The 17,528-nt window shown below is 42.6% G+C and overlaps 1 protein-coding gene across 8 annotated transcripts in view; it reads left to right on the forward strand.

Moving 5' to 3' along the window:
- Window positions 1–17,528, forward strand: part of EML4 (EMAP like 4) — a 636,979-nt gene that overhangs the window by 459,919 nt on the left and 159,532 nt on the right. For all 8 annotated transcript variants that reach the window (XM_069233976.1, XM_069233980.1, XM_069233975.1 and 5 more), the window contains one exon: window positions 15,881–16,004. In XM_069233976.1, coding sequence (XP_069090077.1) covers window positions 15,881–16,004 — 124 coding nt within the window. The remainder of the gene's footprint in view (window positions 1–15,880; window positions 16,005–17,528) is intronic.

Here is a 17,528-nt window from a genome sequence, read left to right on the forward strand (position 1 = left end):
CTGAGGGTCCGGGAGAAAGGTTCAAGTTACGCAGAGTAATGTTGGAAGAAATATAGCATAGTGCACTATTCAAAGGTGGACCAGTTTGTTATGAAGTGGTCTAGGAATGCTAGTATTGTGCAAGGGTGAATTTCTTCTTTCAGTGGTGAGGGTCTTGACAGTAGGTGAGGGAGAAGTAGTATTTGGAAAGTTGACAAAACGGTTGGATTAAAGAGTGATTGTGAAAGTGTTTTAGGTGAAGGAGTGAGTGTTGTTGAGACTGATACATTCCACGGGGTTGCCGCCAAAGTGAGTAGGCAACATGTTCCTTTTCGAGAAGGAAAGGCCCAGTTTGAGCTGGATAAGTTACAGAAAATGATATTTACTACATATAGTCTGCATACAGTCATGTTCTAGTCTTCCCTATCTGTACGCAATCCATTGATGTTCTCGTCTTAGCAGGCACACTCTGCTGGAAATTCCATTAAAAGGGCAAACCTTGAATGAGAAAGAGGGACCTGGTGATCCCTCTTTGTATCTTAAGTGGAGGATTAACCTAATAACTCTCATGCAGGCAGTAGGCCATTTATATCCAGGTAACACCGACTCTCAGAATTGAAGTTTAAAACCTTAGGTTTCAAGAGATTTGCCCAAAAAACATCATGTAACCCAATCGGACACTTTTCAGTGTTGAGCGAGATAAATAGGGCATTCTTTCATATTCGGTTGATATTGTCCAAAATTCGCAGGACCTTTTAAATAGTATCCTAGCAAGCCCCCCTTCAAGGAAAGCAAACCAGAGCAGTGACATGAAGATGTCGGGCCTGGTCATAAGTCTTGCTATTCTGGAAATAATATAGTTTATTTTTTAGGATGATTGAAGCTGTTCTGCTTTAGGTTGCAACTTATGTGCTCACGAGCTATCCAAATATGCATTGATTTGACTTGGGGAATCATTACCGAAAGCTCTAGCTGTCTCTGGGTCATTATGCCTCAGTTTACCATTTGAAACCTTAACAACTACTACCCTGTCTTTCACAATTTTCACTCCTAATATGTCTGTAGTTTCCCTGGCTTATTGCATCCGCTATAGTAGTGCTGCCGCTAACTAAGGAACGCATATTCAGCTTTACCTATATCTAGTGCACCAAGGCATGCCTTATTTACTATACATTTACACCAAATCGTCTTGAAAATCAGCTGCTCTCTCATCTCTAGCCTTGTTTTGCTTCACCTAGATGAAGACTAATGTAGATTTTCCTAGTAATTTATGACGGAAAGTCTTAATTTTATTAAAGACACAGAGGCGAATATTATGTGTTCTTTTCTTACTTTAATCTAAACAGCAGCAATCAAGAAACTACAGCTCCCAAGAGGATTAGCTGTCAGCTAACCAATGGGAGTAAAACAGGAACTAGAACTGAACCAATCAGAAGAGGCCATAAACCATAGAGAGCACCCTTGACTGCAAGCAGCCCTCTTTTCTTGAACGAGCAAGTCAAATAGAGTTATAAAACAAAGGGTAAATAAGTCCAACGATTGCCAGAGACAAAGAAATGGAACACAAGTCTTGAACAACAGCGATGAACCGAGAGCGCGATGGCTGAGAAAGATGATCCGGAACAGGTTGCGATGACGCTTCCAGAGGTCTCTTCTTGAAGAAGGAACTGATTGAGCCAGCGGCATTATCCGGAAGCTGGAGGCAATGCTGGAGTCGCTGGGAGGGAAAGAGAAAGTACATATTAATAAAAGTACTGTGGTGGGATAATATTCGCCTCCGTGTCTTTAATAAAATTAAGACTTTCCGTCATAAATTACTAGGAAAATCTACATTTTATGACAAGACCGGAGGCTCTATTATGCGCGTTTAAAGCTTGTCAATAACTAAGGAAGAAGCAGTTCTAACGGGTTTACAATAGAAGGTTTTAAAAACATTATCGTTTGACCAATCTGCCGTCCTGAGAATGTCCTCTAAACTGGACCCAAGGGCAAAAGCTTTGGAGGCCATGGCCCCCCTGGAAGAATGTGCTCCAAAAACGGAAATATCTATTCCCGCTAGGGACATAATCCATTTAATCCAGCGGGCCAAAGTTGCCGAAGTCACTGGACTGTGGGGTTTGCGAAAAGAGATCCGCAATTGATTGGAAGAGGACGTTCTCAGGTTAACAGTTCTTTTTTCATATTCTTTTAAACAAAGACCCACACATAACTTTGGCTTGTCAGGAAAGAAAGGGTAGAAAACGGAATGTAAATTAGTTTTGGTGCGTTTGGAAATGTGAAATAAAACACCTGAAGGTAAGAACTGCCGGGCAGAGACATCTAAGGACTTAACGTCTGAAGTCCTTTTAATAGAAATTAAGCATAACAACATAGTAAGCTTGGCAGAGAGCATTTTGAGAGAAAGACATGGATTATCTGGCCAGGAAAAGAAAAGATTCAAAACAAGAGAAACGTCCCAGATATGTGAGTACTTGGCGGCAGGGGGTCTGGAGAGCTTGACGCCTTTGAGGAGACGACAAATCAAAGGATGGGACCCAATAGGATTGCCATCAATATTTGAGTGGTTCTTGGATATAGCGGATCTGTAAAGATTTATTGTGCGATATGACTTACCTAAGCCCGCCTGGGCGGCTAGGAAATTAATAATTAAATTTCGATCTTCTGAAAAGGGATTGGAACATTTTCCCAGACACCAGCTTGACCAAAGAGCCCAAGCCGATTTGTAGGCTCGCCTTGTGCCGGGTGCCCATGCGTTATTAATGAATTCTGAAGCTTCTGACGAAATAGCAAAGGGCTGTTGGGTAGACTGGAAAAGAGCCAGGCTGAGAGGGTTAAAGATTGGTTGAGAATCAGATTGTGAGGGCAACCAAAAGGATCTAGAAGGAGGGATGGAAAGATCGGGAGTAAGATTGGGAAATCCACTGCCAGCTCGAGGAGGGGTGGAAACCAAACTTGAGATTGCCAAAAGGGAGTCAACAGGACGAGGCACGCCTTCTGACGTCTGACCTTGTTTAGGACTCTGTTGATTAGGATAAAGGGAGGGAAGGCATATTGAGGGATCTGGACCAATCTTGTAGGAAAGCGTCTGTGGCTAAGGCCAGTGGGTCCGGACGCCAGCTGAAGAAATGGGGAAGCTGAGTGTTGAGTCTGGACGCAAAGAGGTCTACTTGAAAAGGACCCCATTTCCTTTCTATCTGACGAAAGACTGACTGGTGTAATTTCCAATCGCTGGAGTCCGAGAGGTGGTGTGAATACCAGTCTCCATTGGCATTCAATGATCCTGGTAGATATTCGGCTATGAGGGAAAATTTGTGGGACAGGCAAAAATCCCAGAGGCTCTTGGCCAGCAGAGCCAGAGGTCTGGATCTGGTGCCTCCTAAATGGTTGACGTAACGCACCGCTGATATATTGTCCATACGGAGCAGAATGGAGCATCGTGCTCTGTTTTTTGTGAAGCTTCTGATCGCAAAGGAGCCTGCAAGAAGCTCTAAACAATTTATGTGAAATCTGGACTCCTCTGAAGACCATGTACGGCCAGTCGATATCGAACCACAGCGGGCGCCCCAACCCCTAAGAGACTTGCATCTGATTCTACCACAAGATCGGGCACAGAGGGGAAGATGGATCTGCCGTTCCAAGCCTCTAAATGGGATATCCACCATTGAATTTCCATTTGGGATTCTTGATCTAAGGAGAAGAGGTCGGAAAAAGCCAACCCCAGACGAAGATGAAGGATTTTGAGGTGCTGGAGGGCGCGGTAGTGAAGGGGTCCTGGAAAGAAGGCCTGGATAGAGGAGGAGAGAAGGCCGACGACCTTTGCGAGAGCTCTGAGTGAGATAGTGTCTTTTTGAAGAGTTTGGATTAGTTCTTTTTTGATTGCAGAAACCTTGGAACGGGGAAGGAACAAAGCGGCCGAAACTGAATCTATTTGGAAGCTCAGAAATTCTATTTGTTGAGAGGGCAAAAGTACGGACTTTTCGTGATTTATCAGGAAACCGAGATCTGAGAGGAGGGAGGATGTTATTTGTAGATGGGTCAGCAAAGAGGATTTGCTCTGGTGCATGATCAGAATGTCGTCGAGATAGATAATCAGTCTGATGCCTAGGGATCGAAGGTAGGTCACAACCGGTTTCAATAGTTTTGTGAAGCACCAGGGTGCGGAGGATAGGCCGAAAGGAAGGGAGGAAAAGTGATATGTTCTTGAATTCCAGTGAAATTGCAAAAACTTTCTGTGAGAATGATGAATAGGAACGGTCAGGTATGCGTCCTGCAAATCTAGTCTGACTAGCCAATCGAATTGGAGCAAGATATCCCTGAGATGAATGATGGTTTCCATCTTGAAGTGTCGATAGATGACAAATTGGTTGAAAGATTTCAGGTTGATTACCGGCCTCAGCTTTTTGTTCTTTTTGTGGACGAGGAAAATATAGCTGATGAATCCGGAAGGGTCTGGAGTGCAATGGTGGATGGCGTCTTTTTCTAAGAGGGATTGAATCTCTAAAGAAATTAGAGAGGACATTTCGAGAGAAAACTTTGGAAGAGGAGGAAGACCGTATTGGTGGGGAGAAGAAAGAAGTTTGATATGATATCCCTGAATAGTGGAAAGTACCCAAGGGTCTGCTGAGATTGACTTCCATTTTTGAAGAAAGAAACGAAGGCGACCTCCCACAGGAGGGCCAGAAAGTTGGCTTACCTTGATTATTGGGCGGTCTGGACAAGCGCTGACCACGGTTGCGGAAACCCCTTGATCTTTGTGGGTAAAAGTGGGGTTTGAAATCCTGGGAATAGGTATTGAAGGAATTGGCATATCCTCTTGAGCCTTGATTTCTGTATGTGCGGCCGGTAAAGCAGCTCCTACCTCTACCGGCCCGGGAAAAAACACGTTGGTTAAAAACTTTCTTCAGATTTTGTTGGGCTTTGTCCAAAGATGAAAAGGTCGAAACAAATCGGCTAAGATCTTTGATGAAATTGTCGCCAAAGAGTTTACCGTCGGCCTGGATGCCGGGGTCCCGAGTGGCCAAGTTAGCCAACTTAGGGTCCATTCTGAGCAGAAGGCCCTTGCGTCTCTCGTGAATAATAGCAGAGTTCGCATTGCCCAATAGGCAAAGGGCTCTCTGGGTCCAAAGGGAATGATCTAAGGGATCAATAGGCGATTCCTCTAACCTGGCTGATTCGGCTAGATCAAAGATCCTTGCCAGAGGACCTACCAAGTCCAGGAGTTTGTCCTGACACGTGGTCCGGGCTTTGTCTACTCCCTTACGGGGATCCTTACCAAATTTGGTAAAGAAAGTGATAAGAGAGTCATCAATGGCTGGTGTTACCGTAATATTGGAGTCCAACAACGGTCTGGGGCATTCCGATTTTAATTTGGATCTCGTCTGTTTATCTAAAGGAAGACGTAAGCGGGAAGCAATATAATCACCTACGTGGTCCAACGGGAGCCACTCTGTTGAATTAGGATGGTGGATGAGGGACGGATCAAACATGGGAACACCCTCTGAATCGACCACACTGGTAGAGGGGCCACCTGTCGCAAGTTTGATACGTTTGGGGGAAGGAGAGGATGGGGAAAACGTATCGTCAGGATTGTCGGACTGAGATAAGTCGTCCATGTCCTCATCGTCCGTGTCCAATATTTTAGAAATCACAATCTTTTTTGCCGCATTAATATGTTTTGATTTTGATTTACATTTCAATTGAGATGCCGTATTTTTGGCGAAATTCCCCTCCATAGTAGGAGGCCTCGGAGGAATCAAGTCCTCAGTCTGGTGTGAGGCAAGCTCACTTTCTGTCTGTGCGCCTTTACCTGACTTGAAAAGAGGATAATTTCCGTTTTCTGCTTTCCCCCGCAGAATGGGCCATAGACTTGGACACCATGGACATGACAGAATTCTCAATATTTGTTGACATTTTGTCCATAGATGCTTTCATAGCATGTTTCACAGAGGACTGGATAAACTTGTTTAAATCCTGCCTGAAGGATTCCTCATCCTCTTCAGAGGCAGACCTTGAGGGAGAACTCCCAAGCTCCATAGCAATAATAAAGTTACAGTGGGTAGAAACAGCAGAACAAATAAGCACAAGAAGTGTGCTTTGGGCAAGTAACCAAAGTGCGGTGAGTAAGGGGTTAATAGGAGCAACACACTCCCTGTACTGTTGAAAGGCTCCTCCCTGAGGCAGAAACCGGGAAAAAAGGAAGTCGGGAACAAAGAGGCACAAGGAGGAGGCAGCAATGTGAAAGCTGTCCTCCGTGTGCAGCCGGAGACCCGCGAAGCCGCTTAAAGAAGAGCTGCGGCAGTCGCGAATATCGGTAAGGGTTTCCCTGTCAGACGCGCGTTGGTAGAGAGCGCGCGCTGACGAACGGGCAGAGAAGGGCGCAATAGAACGCTCGCCGGAGTGCGAGCAGAACGACGGTTGTGCGAAGGTGGGGGGGTGGGGGTAAGGGGGGGGGAGGGATAATGATAGCTGCGAAGCGGCAGAATTAGCAAGAGTATTACCCCCAAACTTAAAAACAGTAAAATTACACCAAAAGGATAAATAGCCTGTAATAAAACATCTGAGTAAATATTAAATACATAGAAGACCAAAGGAGAGTACTTATCTTGACTGCGAGCAGCAAGAAAAGAGGGCTGCTTGCAGTCAAGGGTGCTCTCTATGGTTTATGACCTCTTCTGATTGGTTCAGTTCTAGTTCCTGTTTTACTCCCATTGGTTAGCTGACAGCTAATCCTCTTGGGAGCTGTAGTTTCTGGACTGCTGCTGTTTAGATTAAAGTAAGATAGGCACGCATAATAGAGCCTCCGGTCTTGTCATAAAATTGAAGTACCCAGTAACCAAAGCTTTGTGTCCTACATGACATTTCCTCATGTGGCCCTTGTCATTCTCAGCCATGTAATTGCCTCCTAAATGGCTTGTCCTGTAGGTTGATATCTCAACCTTCTGCATCTATTAGTATACGTCTTTACAGCGTTTGAGAACATCAAGGAAATTGGAGTATGATTTTACAAAGCTGTACGACTTATGCCTTTGCCAAGTGTTCTAGACATAACAGAGATCGCTAGAAAATGATCTAGCCTGGTATATTTTTGGTTAGCACCTGATAAAAATGAAAAGTCAGTAAGATCAGGATGCTGAGCCCGTGTATCTGTGAAGCCCGTACTCTGTAGCCTCTCCCTACCCTTTACTGAAAGTGACTTACTCTTACCCAACCTTTTGCTGTCATTAGCTGTGTTGAAGTCTCCTTCTATAATCATGTCAACTTCTACTACCTGTAGAAGAAGAGTAATAGCAGCATTAGTACATTTCTCACCTTCCTTTGAGAGCATAAAGGTTATCTATTGTAAATGTACTAAAACCTATCCTGAGTGCTCTGCTCACATCGGCTGTTACAATGTTAACAATATCACACAGAGAACCCTCTGATAGGAGTATAACCACCTCTCTTGTCTTAAAGCGTACTTTGGAGAAGAACTGCCCTGGGTCATGCAACTTATGCTGCAAAACTAGGTGTTTTGCTGGAGCATGCAGACTCTTTGCACAAGCTGATGAATTTCAGATTGGGAATAAACAGACCAGGGCACTCAGCACAGCAAGTTGAACCTGTTGCATACTCAATCTCAGGCTCAAATCACTACTTACCTATAGATCCACATGTTGCTGTGGGACCAATGTGGAGCCCACCTGTCACCATCCTGTTGACAGCGACGAACACATACAAGAATTGGTGCCAATGCCGAAGATGGGTGAGTGGGGGAAAGGATGTGAGAGTGAGAACAGAAGACATCATCTGTTGGTAGTCACACAGCTCGTCTTGTCAGATAGATTTCAGAAAATCAGAGAACATCTGTCACAAGTGATAGCTTTTTTTTTTTTTTACTAAATGGAATACAAGACTGCTGTTACTCTTTGCTCTTCCATCAACTTAAACAGACCTTTTTACAATTTTACATGGATTTCACATGAGTGATAACATTCAAAATGAGACGCGCACAAGATTTACACTACTGACTGATGCTTTTTGATAAACATTCAACATATCAGTTGCTAAGTACCTTTACAATGTTAGAGCTAAAAGAATCTTCATGGGACTAGTCTTGTTCCAATGTCCTGTAGCAGTTACTAATGCTTCATAGCTTGCGACCCAGGTCATAAACTAAGGTTCACATAGGATCTGAATATACCACTGTAACAGTGAGGAGACCATTGTAGTGTACTACTGTGAGGGCATGACCGAATCTCCGTACATGCTGCAAGGGCCAGACAGGAGTCCCACAATCCAGACAAGGGGTATCTAACTCTCTCTGGCTGTCACTAAGAGGAGACCGCTGCAGGCAGCGCTGGGAGAGGTTGGATCATTCCAGTGATGCATGTAAAGTCTGTGAGAGGATGCCGCAGACAGTATTACAAAAACTGCAGCAAAACAGAAAATGTCTCGGAAGACGTTCTCGATGTCTGGTTTGTAGAAAATCTCGACTAAAGAGCGGGGAGCATAGGCGAAGAGCTGCGTCAAGCCGTGATACGTAAAGCCTAAGCTGAGGCGCCCTCTTATCAACAGGGAGGAAATCCAAGCACCTGGCCAGGCTCTGAATGAGTGGACTCCTCCCTCCAAACCCCCTCCCAAACCACACCCTGGACCCCAAACTACAAGTGGAAAGCAAAAAAATATATATTGAAAGAAGGTTTTCGTTGGAAAGAGCTCAAGGGGGACCCCAGCCCCTCCAGGGGACTTGAATCCAACCAAGTAGGTTTTGTGTGGAGCGCCTACATAGCCTCGTCCCCATAACTGCACTTGGCCCCACACTGTGCAACTTAAGGATATTCTTGAGTGCGGCCCCACTCCTGTAACTCAGTTGCCGAGTCCACTTTTAAACTTCAGTGCCACGTGCGCTGGTGACCACGCTCGTATATCAGTCCTGGTAGCCCGAGTGTATGAACCTCGGTTAGCTCACTCTAATTGTTCTCTGAATGACTGGTTCTTTTGGCACTCATCCTTCACAGCACATTATGATTAAAAATGTTTGAGAATACGACAAATATGTAGTATTAAATGTTTTGAACATAATTAAGTCAGTCTCCAATCTTTTATCTTACATGGCTTCTGCCTTCGGGTGATGCGTTTGAAAACAGTTTGAAACCGTGCCTTTAATGTTGCAGTTTTCAAAGAGCTGTGCATTAATATGGTTAGTGCCCCAAGCACTGTTTACCTAGGATTTTTTTTATTTTATTTTTTACAGATTTGGACAGGATGAGAATGAAAGGATATTCATTTACATATATTCTAATTGAACACAGAGAGGGAATAATTATAGCTTCATAATTTCGAACATCTGAATGGAATAACAAGCAATTTAAACCATGATTTCCAGTTAGTTATTTTGTGTTGTGGAGGATTTTTTTTTTTTTTACAATTTTTGTAGACTGGCTTTTTATAGCCGTATTCAGTTATTCAGAAAGCATCGTCGTGTGCACACGTGTTGAAACATCGAGCGTAATACCGTCTGCGCTGAGGATAATCTGTAGTCCGGTCTTGGTCTCACCAGAGAAAAATATGCAAAGGGACAGGGAGAATGGCCCCTCCGGGTGGGAAAGGGGTGATTCAGGAACTGCAGGGGTAATGGAACTGGTGTTCTCATGCTTGTTCAGCAGAGCATCGTCCTAGTTTGCCGTGCCTTCTGAGGAGCTTTTTTAAGAAAAACAAAAAAAAAACTTTTAAGCAAAAATCTTTCACATCAACAAATGAGTAAATGACAAACTTACACATTTCCCTTTTTATATTGTAGACTTGATTTCATATATTGGGGCAGGTTGCACAAGAGCTCTACTAACTAAAGTGCGCAAGGGCTTCTTGTGCCATTCAGTTGTGGGCTTAGTGTTACGTTTGGAGGAACTACAATAAAATACCCTCATAGTGAGGGATGAGCCCCAGACTCAGAGGAAGCATTTGCCAGAGAGGAACACAAAGAATGAAGAGTCATCATTATGTGTTGGCTTCACAGGCCTCTTCAATGCTGAAGTGGTATCTTGCAGCCAGAGGTATTATGTCATACAAAACCACAACCTCTCTACATCTACCCTCCTCCAAAAGTGCTGGACTCTGTCATGATGGTATCAAGTGTGAGCAAAATGCATGCTCTCCGTGAAATGTACACTCAATATAGCACTGACCAGATAAAAACAAGCATTTTCAATGCAACGGGTCCTGCATTTGCTCGAGTTAGAGCCATTAGTGTTGTAAAGAAAAAATGAATGCAGCGCGATCGCGCTGCATGGAAAATAAACAGATAAAGTAGTCTGGACCCCAGGCTGAAAACATTGAGCCTCGTATGTTTTTAGTAGTTTACCAGTGCTGTGTAGGTGGGCTAAACACCGGAAAAGGCATGACGTATGCATGTCTTTCACAAATGAAAGCAAGCAGATTTTAAAAGGCAAGCCCACGAACCAATGTAAGTGACTGACGTGACATGGGCGTGGTTTGAAGCCCAAAGAGAGATTACAGAATGGACAGAGTGCTTTACGCTGGCCCATAATGAAGTAGGTGCAGTATCGTGGCAGAGAAGTATAAAATCTGTCCAAACGACACACCTCCCTGGCTCTGCTTTGCCAGTTCATGTTAATTATAAAGACTCATTGTTCTATCCTCAGGTACATAGTGTTCGGTGCCTTTTTTCTGTGAGCATTCCTCTCGGGTGCATTCTGCAGCCTCCTATCTCCCTTGTGCTGTGTCCTTTATGTTCTATTTCTTAGGAACAAAGTAAGATTCAGTGCCCATTTTGTTTAGCTTTTTATTCCTTTGCAGGGGAAGGGGATCAGATGTTTTTTTTCTTTTCTTCGTACGTATTCCTAGCCTTTGCCTCCCAGTCCTTTTGACTACTTTATCCCTTTTATAAACCCCTTCCATTCTGAGGGAGGCAGCACCTCTCCTTTGATTATCCGACCCATACTTCCTCTCTACACCATCCTCCAAACTCACCCGCCCTTAAGGGGTAGCAGAGAGAGTAGCCGGATCAGGCTCTTTTGTTGTTGTTGGGTTCTTTTTTTATTACTGCGTCGTAATGGCGGTCCGGCAGATGGTACCAGGATTACCTGGAAGGCCCTACCCCAATTTTTTCTAAATAACAAATAGATGTAGAACCATTGACTCTGTCCTTACACCAGGGAATCTCACTTCAGTCTTTTAAATTCATAACCTCTTCGCATGTATCATGATCAATGATTTTTAATTTAGATGTTATTAGTGAGCTTTCTCAATGATCCAGTTAGATGACCTACATCTGATTCAGAGGAGTGAAATAATCGCCTTTTAAAATAGGTAACGTAAATGCTTATATTAATAAATTAAACTATAAAAAGCTACAACCGGCTACTTTGTTGTAGCTTTGAGATTGTTATCATGTTCCAGAAGGTGTGGTAATTGAGTACCTCAAATCGGACTTAGATTCCCAAACTTCCTAAAAGCTACACTTATTTCACAAACCAGAGTTGTGTGAAATTAATGCGGTTCAGACCACAGTTAAGCAGAAGTCACAAGGAAAGCTGCAAGTGTCAAACTTGGCTTGCTGATACTATTCCATATATCTTTGTTGAACAGACTTTTAAATTTGTACAAAACCATCTATCTTTATTCTTAGATATGTTTTGGTGGCAGTCCTTCGTTGTTTCTAGATGTGACACATAATGTCTTCTTTTGTATGTGTCTGTAATCTTGTGTATTTAAATGTCTTGTTGATGAGCAATTATGAGCAACACCACGATGTGGCAACATTGCCTATGCATAAGTATATCCACAACTGCTCAGTGTCCCCAGGCCACTCTCTGGTATTTTTTTTTTATCTATGAACAACATTTGTAATGACATTTGCAGATATAGCAAATAATGTGGTAGATACAATAAATATAGAATTAAAGACTGCAGCCCCAGAATTGCATAAACCCTCTGGTCCCTAACCATGTAATTTGTTTAATCAACACTTCATTCATGAAAGGAAAGTTAAATATTATAATACAATTTGCAGAAAACACATTTGTCATGTTAAACGTGAAATATAAAAATACTTTTATAGGTCATATGGCTCTGTATTGCCTTGTTCGGGTTCTGGTGATATTTACAAACCACTGACCGTGTGCTTTATGGTGTTATTGGAATCCCTTCATAGCAATATTGGACAATATTATAATGGAATGGAATTGTGAGGTTTGATCATTATAAAAAAAATCTAGTTTGGAATGTTTGATATTTTTAAAAGGCTTATTTTTTCTTTTTAGCCTCCATTTAACTCTATTGTAAATGTTTATATTTCCAAAGCTTATTTCCCTTTACAGTTCAAAAACATCTACTGTGGTTTGTTAATAAGAGACAACTTGCAGACAAGCTGACAATCACCATTGTTTTAGGCACTGTACTTGGTGCCTCCGGTGTTTGCCATACTAGAAATAAACAAGCACTGGCCAAGCCAATAGGTTTCGCCGTTGTTTTTTCTTTTGCATTCTATCTTACTATCTAACTGGACTATAAATATTAGAAAAAGGTTATAATGTTTGTTTTAGATTTGATAAACCATTAATAGTTGTTTTATGTTTATTAATTCAATATACATCACAACATAAACAACTTTTAATTATTTATTTTCTCAGCAATTATGTTGCTTGTCGCTAGCTGGCATCCTGCAGCACTGCATCTGGTCGTTCCTGCCCCAGATGTGACGATAAGGGGAAAATAAATTAGTTTCATTTGAAATTTTTATTTGTTGATAGTTTGTAGAGGTTGAGGTCATTATCCATCTCATGTGCATGTTGAGGAACTCTCCTTTTGCGGGATGTCAGTTCTGACTCAGAGCCTTCAGTAATCAGACTTTGCCAGAGTGCAGGTTTCTAAATTGGAAGCTTGTTACTATGGATGAGAATAGTCCATTCCACAGACCGTTGGGGGGGGGGGTGGGGGGGCTCAGTGGTTGGTTCGATTGATAAGTAGCTTAATCTACAGATAGATACTTCTAGCCACAAATTCCACACCTTGTGAATAGATACCAGAGGAGCACAACCAGGGTAGTGGGTCTGTGGAAAGGCTCAGATCAGGAAATCCTGCAGGATCAAACATGAAAGTGCTACTCTTCCCACCCTGGTTATCCAGACAGAGGAACTTAGAGAAAGTGTGGAGTGATCCCACAGTAGGAGCCTGCAAGTTTTTGAGATTGCCACTTCACGCTCCAGCAGCTTTTTGCTCTGGCGGAATAAGCAATGTAGGCTGTCTGGAGGCTGTTTCCTTGTCAGTCCATAACAGATCTTGATACACAAGGCAGTCTTTCTTAAGATGTTTTCTCTGAATAGCTTTCCCCTTTTTTGGGTCACAGAACCCTACAAAGAGCTGATCGTCCATCCAGTACTCTTTGGTGTGGTTGATGTAAAAGTTTGGAGTTCTGTAGGTCAAGCTGATGTAGTCTTTCATCCTTTTTAGAAGTGTGAGCCGTGCCAAAGAAGCCTGGCAGGGTGACGATATAGAAAGGCATGACAACCTTAAGCAGAAATGCCGCCCTCATCCTGAGTACATGAGTACTATGTAGCTGCTGGGCAGGGAGTGCATGTAACTCAAATGACAAACTGAAATCATCGCAATGATGAAAGTTGATTTTAGTATCAGTAGGCATAGGGTACAACTGTGATTTGTTTCAATGGGGCGCAGATGAGAAAGGTGAGAACCAAAGTAATGTGCCACAGAGGCATTACAAAAGATATTAGCCGGAAAATACTAGTCACCTCTTTTAAGAAAGTCATCACAATAGGAAAAAAAAGATGGCTGATCAGGTAGACATGGAGAGGCTGATAAGTAACCTTTTAACTGTTGCCATAGGAAGCCTTTGCTGGTTGAAGAAAGAGAATAAAACATGGTCAGCTAACTGTGCCTGTAGAAGCTGAATGTTGTGGGAAAAACACCATGCTACAAACTTTTCTCAGCATCCCACGCAAATGGTTTTGGTGGAAGGATGCTTTTCTGCCAGTTAAACACCAACTGTTTCGGTAGGAGGATAAAAAGACATCAACTGTTGCTACTAAATCTCAACAATTGGAAGGGTAAGTTTCACAGGCTCGCACGCCGAAGCGATCCTGCTGCTGTGATAGGAGATCCACCAGAAGAGGCAGCCAGATCGGAGGACAGATGCTCATGGCCAGAAGTTCCACACTCCTCCCCTTACTCCAGGGCAACTTGATGACTTAGCCTGGACTTTCCTGATCTTCTTCAGAACTCTGTGCAGGGGAAGCAGAGACAGGAAAGGGTACAGGAGTCCTGAGCTCCAATCGAAGCAAAAGGAATCTCTAAGTGAGACTTGCCTTGGGAACAGCACACAGAATGTTTCCAGCTGCCCCTTGACACTGATTCACACCACAGATAGGACAATGTTCTGAACCTAGAAATATTTGGTTGTGTAACCAGCACTGCTACTAATAAAAACATAAAGCCTTAGGAAGCTGTGTAACTTGCCTGTTACTGTTTACAATTTAACAAACTAGATAAACATCTTATAAATCTATCTTTATATGTTTCATGCTTAAAGTGGACAAAGAAAAGCCCCGCAAATGGCAAAGTATGGGTACTTTGAGTTTCATTTATGTGCAGAAAAGCTCTGGTGCTTCCATTTAACGGTAGAAGTCTTATCCTGTATTCCTCACTTATCTACATTAGAGCAGTATCCCACTTGTGTAAGTGGACCTATGCCCAGGACAGGAATGGGCCAACACCATCACTTTGTGGATTGATTGCAGTGTCAATGTGGTCCTCATATGATCACTGTTTTTGCCCATTCCTCGTTAGTATGATAGCCAGCCACTCTTCTAGGGCCATTTTCATCCGTATCGGAACGCTTGGTGGACTTATGCCATAGATAAAATAGTTCTGAATGTATTACACCACAGGAAGAAAAATAAATTGTTTTTGTCCGTACTTGTTCCCCAGAGTAGCCACTGCATGACTGTGCATGGGCTACCCTAATATCCTTGTTTCTGACAATGTCAGTCTGACTCCGGAATTCCCCGGAGGACTGGGTAAATGTACTTCCGAGACATGCTGCAAGTCCCTACCCACTTCCCAACCTATATGTCCCCCACACTAAGGGTGCAGAGCAGAGGATGCAAGGGTCTTGTCCTCCAGTCCTAAGGAATTAAAACTCTTGATTCGTTGCACTGGTAAAAGAAATAATTAAAAAATAAAGAAAATGTATAAGACTTTTAGTAAGAATCAGTATGAAGGGCATTATTTCAAGAAGTATGCGCAGGTTTGAATTTAGGTGTATATCTGCATCTTTCCATTGATGGGTCATAAGCAGGCCTTGATTATTGTATTTGTGTATTTTGAGGCAGTGTTTAGTGACAAGTATCAGAAGCACCCGTGGTTGAAGTATCAATGCTGGAATTTCTAAAAATTTAAATTAAGACGATGTATAGTTTGTTTGGGGCAAAATGGCATAATGCTCAATGCGTAGGTAGATCATCAAGTGTGAACTGATGGCAGGTCGCAGGATCTAATCTTGGCAGCAGTAGACCCGAATTAGGTCTTTGTCCTTCTGGGGTTGATAATGTCAGTGGCGTTGAACTGGATCACACGCATATTCCCATGTTCTTGAAAAACATTTTTACATGTCACTTGTTTAAGGGGTTGGAGGAAGGTCAGACACTTGCAAAGCACGTTCATTTTGAACTCCTTCGGTGTCTGCTGAACGCTAAAAAAATCAAACTGAATGGGGGTGGGGGGGGGGGAAAGTCGACAAAATTGTCTAATACTTATTTTGCTCAGATCTTTCATTTTACCGCGATGTACTGAAATATTAAATGACGATCCCACTTTTACAATGTCATCATCTGTTGTTGCAACTTCAGCTAAACTGTTCATAAACCATGTATTTTATTTTGAACAGAGGGAGAGTACATTAAGATGTTCATGCGAGGTCGACCAATCACAATGTTCATTCCTTCTGATGTGGAAAACTATGATGACATTAGGACAGAACTACCTCCTGAGAAGTTAAAACTGGAGTGGGTGTATCCTTTCTCCGCGCAACAACACTGAGAAGCTGCAGTTTGTGCCACGTATCGTGCATTCGCTTTCTACCACCACATAATTGTCTCGATCCCACCCTTTGTACATTTCAGTTGCATTTAAACAATCTGTTAACTTTCTACATGTAGAATGGGTCTAAATGGTGAAGATGGGAAATGTGCCTAGTAGAGAACAGAAATAATGGGTCTTGGTCTGTAAAAGCACATCTTCAAAAGTGTAATTGACTAGTATTTCACTCATGCAAATTCGGGGTGTAATTGTCTTTACTTATTCTGCAGTGGGCACTGCCTCTGTGTTTGGAGAAAAATCTGGCGAATCCCAATAGTGCCAGCACTCCTCATCCCTAGAAGACCTGGTGGTTTCTAATGTTCTGTTCTCCTTATGGGGTGCCTACAGTCTTAGACTAGCACTGGCGCTCAGCATCTGCGTCATTAACTTCAAGTAGTACACGCTGGGGGGCAAACTTTATTTTTAAGGGAGTTGGGAAATGTCCATGCCTAAAGAGCTGATACTTTTTTTCCTGGGAGTGTTTGTTCTTTTCTTCTCTGTCAAGTTTTTAGAACTGTTTTGCTTTGTGTTTTGTATAAACACCTTCTGGTTTTGATTTGTGTTCATTTGCATTTCTTTTTGATGCTTTGTCCTGCCATGGCTTCACCTCTTATTAAATCATGCAGGAAGTGGAATTGATTTGTATGCAAACATTCTATTTGGAGTATAATCCTCAACAATGGAATTCTTGCAAGTGTGGAGTTTTGAAGGTGAAAGTTTTTTTTTTTTTTTAAAGATTTTCTCTATAGATTTTGGATCTGGACCTAATCTGAATTTTCCGGCAAACCAGAATTCCACAGGTTTACATTTGTTTCTCAGTTCCAGCTTCTCGTAAAGATTTCAAGACCCGTTGCACCCATTCTTGATCTCATCTTGCTTCCCAGCCTTTTATATTCCTGACCTCCAAGTCTTGTCTGCGCCCTAACATAGCACCTCATGCTATAGGATTCATAAGTCATACTTTCAGTGGTGTTAGAGAAATGGAAAGTTCTAATGACTTAAGTTTTTCTCTTCTGCTCAAACGGACAATCGCAGTACTGCACCCGGAGACAGGCAAGACTAGTGCAAGCTGGTGGCCGCTATTCAAACCTTTCACCTTTACTACTCCAAAATACAAATATAATTGTAAAGCATATTCGGCCAATGGTTATTTCAGAAAATCTATATATATGTGCTCTTTGAAACCCTCATGAGATCAACAACACTATTGGGACTTTTTATTTTTTTAACTTTTTTATTATAAATATAGCCCGGGCCACTTAAAGATACGAATGTGTGGCCGTGGAATTTTCTAGGGATTTCCTGCAGTGGCCATGGGATCCACCACCTGTGGCTTACCTTGTCGGTGTTTAACCAGTGTAAAGTTTCTGGCTGATACGGATCCAGAGTTGTCCAGGTAATTGATACATCCCCGTTTGGTGGACTGAGCAGAAGGCTTTTGTCTACAGGAAGAAAGA

Source organism: Pleurodeles waltl, chromosome 5, assembly GCF_031143425.1.
Source record: "Pleurodeles waltl isolate 20211129_DDA chromosome 5, aPleWal1.hap1.20221129, whole genome shotgun sequence".
NCBI classification, from domain to species: domain Eukaryota; kingdom Metazoa; phylum Chordata; class Amphibia; order Caudata; family Salamandridae; genus Pleurodeles; species Pleurodeles waltl.